Source organism: Suncus etruscus, chromosome 3 (assembly GCF_024139225.1).
Source record: "Suncus etruscus isolate mSunEtr1 chromosome 3, mSunEtr1.pri.cur, whole genome shotgun sequence".
Taxonomy (NCBI): Eukaryota; Metazoa; Chordata; class Mammalia; order Eulipotyphla; family Soricidae; genus Suncus; species Suncus etruscus.
The window spans coordinates 95,090,531-95,096,137 of record NC_064850.1 but is presented as its reverse complement, the minus strand read 5'-3'; the positions used below and the strand labels follow the sequence as shown (position 1 = coordinate 95,096,137).

Below are 5,607 nucleotides of genomic sequence, written 5' to 3'. Positions count from 1 at the left end.
TAACCAAAAGACACCAAATTTCGATATAAAGATGGCATTAAATCCCAGGACAATTCTTTCTCTCAACGTCAATGGACTAAATGCACCAGTCAAGAGACACAGAGTGGCTAAATGGATCAAAAAACTCAATCCAACCTTCTGCTGCCTACAAGAAACACACCTGAATAGTCAGAACAAACATAGACTCAAAATAAAAGGCTGGAGAAAAATCATCCAAGCAAACAACACCCATAAAAAAGCTGGAGTGGCCATACTAATATCAGATAATGCAAACTTTATACTCAGGAAGGTTGTAAGGGACAAAGATGGACATTTTATATTAATCAAGGGGTATATAGAGCAGGAAGAATTCACTCTCCTAAACATATATGCACCAAATGAGGGGCCAGCAAAATATTTAATACAACTGTTGACAAATCTGAAAAATAACATCAATAACAACACAATAATTGTGGGGGACCTTAACACGGCTTTGTCAACACTGGATAGGTCAACCAGACTGAAACCCAACAAGAATATACTAGACCTGAGGAGAGAAATGGAAGAAAGAGGCCTAGTGGATATATATAGGACACTCCACCCCCAGAAACCTGGATACACATTCTTCTCCAATGTACATGGGACATTCTCCAGGATAGACTACATGCTGGCACATAAAACATATCTCCATAATATCAAGAGGATAGAAATTTTGCAGACTACCTTTGCTGACCACAAGGCTCTGAAATTATTTGTGAATTCCAAAGGGACTCAGAAGAAAAACATTAACACCTGGAAGTTAAACAGCCTCATACTCAATAACCAGTGGGTCCGAGATGAAATCAAGGAGGAAATCAAAAGGTTCCTGGAAACAAATGACAATAAAGACACAAACTATCAGAACTTATGGGACACAGCAAAAGCAGTACTGAGAGGAAAATTTATAGCTTTGCAAGCACACATCAGGAAGGAAGAAGGAGCTTACCTGAGTAGCTTAATGACACAGCTAATAGAACTAGAAAGTGCTCAACAAAAGGACCCAAAAATAGGAAGACAGAAGGAAATAACAAAGCTGAGAGCAGAAATCAATGAAGTGGAAACCCAAAAAACAATCCGAAAGATCAACGAAAGCAGAAGTTGGTTCTTTGAAAAAATAAACAAGATTGATAGACCACTGGCAAACCTAACAAAGAAAGAGAGAGAGAGAAACTTGATAACTCGTATTAGGAATGAAAAAGGAGAGATCACTACTGATATGACAGAGATTCAAAGGGTAATCAGAAACTACTTTGAGAAACTCTACGCCACTAAAAATGAGAACCTGGAAGAAATGGATAAATTCTTGGACTCTTATAATCTTCCACGGTTGAAGGAAGAGGATGTAGCATATCTAAACACCCCCATCACCATTGATGAAATCAAAACGGTAATCAAAGGTCTGCCGAAAAACAAAAGCCCAGGCCCAGATGGATTCACTAATGAATTCTTTCAAACTTTCCACGAGGAACTACTACCAATCCTGGCAAGACTCTTTCATGAAATTGAACAAACGGAAACACTTCCAAATAGCTTTTATGAAGCCAACATCACCTTGATACCTAAACCAGACAGAGATGCTACAAAAAAAGAAAATTACAGACCAATATCGCTGATGAATGCCGATGCAAAGATCTTCAACAAAATCCTGGCAAATAGGATTCAATGCCTCATTAAGAAGATCATCCACTACGATCAAGTAGGTTTCATCCCAAGAATGCAAGGCTGGTTTAACATCCGTAAATCCATCAACATCATACACAACATCAATAACAAGAAAAATAAAAACCACATGATCATATCAATAGATGCAGAGAAAGCATTTGATAAGGTCCAACACCCATTCTTGATCAAAACTCTCAGCAAGATGGGAATGGAAGGAACCTTTCTCAATCTAGTTGAAGCCATCTACCACAAGCCAATGGCAAATATTATCCTCAACGGAGAAAAACTAAAAGCCTTCCCTCTAAATTCTGGTACAAGACAAGGCTGTCCTCTCTCACCACTCCTATTCAACATAGCACTGGAAGTACTTGCTATAGCGATTAGGCAAGAAAAAGATATCAAGGGAATTCAGATAGGAAAGGAAGAAGTCAAGCTCTCACTGTTTGCAGATGACATGATACTCTACTTAGAAAACCCTAAAGACTCCACCAAAAAGCTTCTAGAAACAATAGACTCATATAGCAAGGTGGCAGGCTACAAAATTAACACACAAAAATCAATGGCCTTTCTATACACCAATAGCAATAAGGAAGAAATGGACATTAAGAAAACAATCCCATTCACAATAGTGCCACACAAACTCAAATATCTTGGAATCAACTTGACTAAAAATGTGAAGGACCTATACAAAGAAAACTATAAAACTCTGCTCCAAGAAAAAGAGAGGACACGCGGAAATGGAAACGCATACCCTGCTCGTGGATTGGCAGGATTAACATCATCAAAATGGCAATACTCCCCAAGGCATTATACAGATTTAATGCTATCCCTCTAAAGATACCCATGACATTCTTCAAAGAAGTGGATCAGGCACTTTTGAAATTCATTTGGAACAATAAACACCCTCGAATAGCTAAAGCAATCATTGGGAAAAAGAATATGGGAGGAATTACTTTCCCCAACTTTAAACTGTACTACAAAGCAATAGTTATCAAAACAGCATGGTATTGGAATAAGGACAGGCCCTCAGACCAGTGGAATAGACTTGAATACTCAGAAAATGTTCCCCAGACATACAACCACCTAATTTTCGATAAAGGAGCAGGAAACCCTAAATGGAGCAGGGAAAGCCTCTTCAACAAGTGGTGTTGGCACAATTGGATAGCCGCTTGCAAAAAATTGAACGTAGACCCCCAGCTATCATCATGCACGAAGGTAAAATCCAAATGGATTAAAGACCTCGATATCAGCCCCCAAACCATAAGATATATAGAACAGCACATAGGCAAGACACTCCAGGACATTACAGGCATCTTCAAGGAGGAAACTGCACTCTCCAAGCAAGTGAAAGCAGAGATTAACAGATGGGAATATATTAAGCTGAGAAGTTTCTGCACCTCAAAGGAAATAGTGCCCAGGATACAAGAGCCACCCACTGAGTGGGAGAAACTATTCACCCAATACCCATCAGATAAGGGGGTAATCTCCAAAATATACAAGGCACTGACAGAACTTTACAAGAAAAAAACATCTAATCCCATCAAAAAATGGGGAGAAGAAATGAACAGACACTTTGACAAAGAAGAAATACAAATGGCCAAAAGACACATGAAAAAGTGCTCCACATCACTAATCATCAGGGAGATGCAAATCAAAACAACGATGAGATACCACCTCACACCACAGAGAATGGCACACATCTCAAAGAATGAAAACAAACAGTGTTGGCGGGGATGTGGAGAGAAAGGAACTCTTATCCACTGCTGGTGGGAATGCCATCTAGTTCAACCTTTATGGAAAGCGATATGGAGATTCCTTCAAAAACTGGAAATCGAGCTCCCATATGATCCAGCTATACCACTCCTAGGAATATACCCTAGGAACACAAAAATACAGTACAAAAACCCCTTCCTTACACCTATATTCATTGCAGCACTATTTACCATAGCAAGACTCTGGAAACAACCAAGATGCCCTTCAACAGACGAATGGCTAAAGAAACTGTGGTACATATACACAATGGAATATTATGCAGCTGTCAGGAGAGATGAAGTCATGAAATTTTCCTATACATGGATGTATACGGAATCTATTATGCTGAGTGAAATAAGTCAGAGAGAGAGAAAAACGCAGAATGGTCTCACTCATCTATGGGTTTTAAGAGAAATGAAAGACATCCTTGCAATAATAATTTCCAGACACAAAAGTGAAAAGAGCTGGATGTTCCAGCTCACCATAGGAAGCTCACCACAAAGAGTGATGAGTTTAGTTAGACAAATAACTACATTTTGAACTTTCCTTATAATGAGAATGTATGAGGGAAATGGAGAGCCTGTTTAGAGTACAGGCGGGGGTTGGGTGGGTAGGAGGGAGACTTGGACATTGGTGATGGGAATGTTGCACTGGTGATGGGTGGTGTTCTTTACATGACTGAAACCCAAAAACAATCATGTATGTAATCAAGGTGTTTAAATAAAAAAAAAAAAAGTTTGTATGGAATCATAAATTATCCTGAATGGCCAAAATCATACTAAGAAATAAGAAACTGGAGGTATCTCATTATCTAACTTGAAGCAATGCAATTGAGCTAGTGACAAAACAGCATGGTACTGGAATAAGAACAGACTCTCTAACTAATAGATTAGACTCAAGTACACAAAGATAAATCCCCAGATCTATGGTCAACTAATTTCTAACAAGGGAGTTGTGTACACAAAGTGAAGAAAAACAGTCTTTTTAAGATATTGTAAAAAATAATGAAGTTGAATTCACATTTCACACCTTACACAAAGTCTAGTCAAAGTGGACCAAAGTACTTGAAATCAGATTATAAATCGTAAAATTAAGAAAAATATCAGGATAGCGTCCTAAAAAATGAACCTCAAAAATCAATTATATGAGGGTTTTGGTCAGCAGGAAGGGGAAGGAGAAGGAGGTTCTGCTGGGGACCATGGCAGCTCTGATTGCTGTTTGCAGCGGTCTCTGCAGACACGGTAGAAGCATTTCATGGAAGCATTTCATAAAGGCTGCCGTGGGTCTTGCTGCTCCCAGCACTCACCAGGTGTTAAGAAGTTGTTCACAGTACCAGCAGGTAACTGAAACAACAGACCTGCCCATTTCAATGGAAAATCCTTACAAGGAGCCTCTGAACAAATGTATCTTGTGTGGGAAACGTGTTGATTACAAGAATGTACAGCGTTTGTCACAGTTTATTTCTCCATTTGCTGGATGCATTTATGGAAGGCACATAACAGGTCATTGTGGGAAGAAACAAAAAGAAATCACAAAAGCTATTAAAAGAGCTAAAATCATGGGTTTTATGCCAGTTACATACAAGGACCCTGCATACTTCAAAGATCCCAAAGTTTGTAATATTAAATATCAGGAGTAAACTGTTATCAATAAACATTTTATAAGTTATGTTAATATTGACTGAAATTCTAATATCTAATAAAGTAATAAGCTGTGAAAAAAATCAATTATATGATTCCAATAGCAAAGCTACCAAAAACCAAACAAATGGGATTATATTACTTAAAAAAATTTCTTCATGGCATGGGGCCAGAGCAATAGCAGTGTAGGGCATCTGCATTACACGTGTCTGACCTGGATGGACCTGGGTTCGATTCCTGACATCCATATGGTCTCCTAAGCCTGCCAGGAGCGATTTCTGAGTATGGAGCCAGGAGTAATCCCTGAGCGCTGCTGCGTGTGGCCCAAAAACCAAAACCAAAAAATAAAAAAAAATTTCTTCATGGCAAAAGTGCAGATGTAAAAAAACTATAAGGTACCCTCTATGGAATGAGAAAATATTTGCACTCAGCACATTAGATAACAGGTTAATATACAATGCATTCATGAAGGTGAATTAACAAATCCTCTCCCCAAAACTATGAAAAACTGGGGGAAAAAACTCATCAGAAAAAG

General features: G+C 38.6%; 1 protein-coding gene across 1 annotated transcript; it reads left to right on the top strand.

The window, feature by feature from the left end:
- The first annotated feature begins 4,630 nt into the window (after window positions 1–4,630).
- LOC126003326 (28S ribosomal protein S18c, mitochondrial-like) lies at window positions 4,631–5,127 on the top strand. The gene has a single exon (XM_049769494.1). The coding sequence runs from the start codon at window positions 4,631–4,633 to the stop codon at window positions 5,069–5,071; it is 441 nt and encodes a 146-aa protein (XP_049625451.1). The 3' UTR covers window positions 5,072–5,127.
- Window positions 5,128–5,607: the final 480 nt, after the last annotated feature.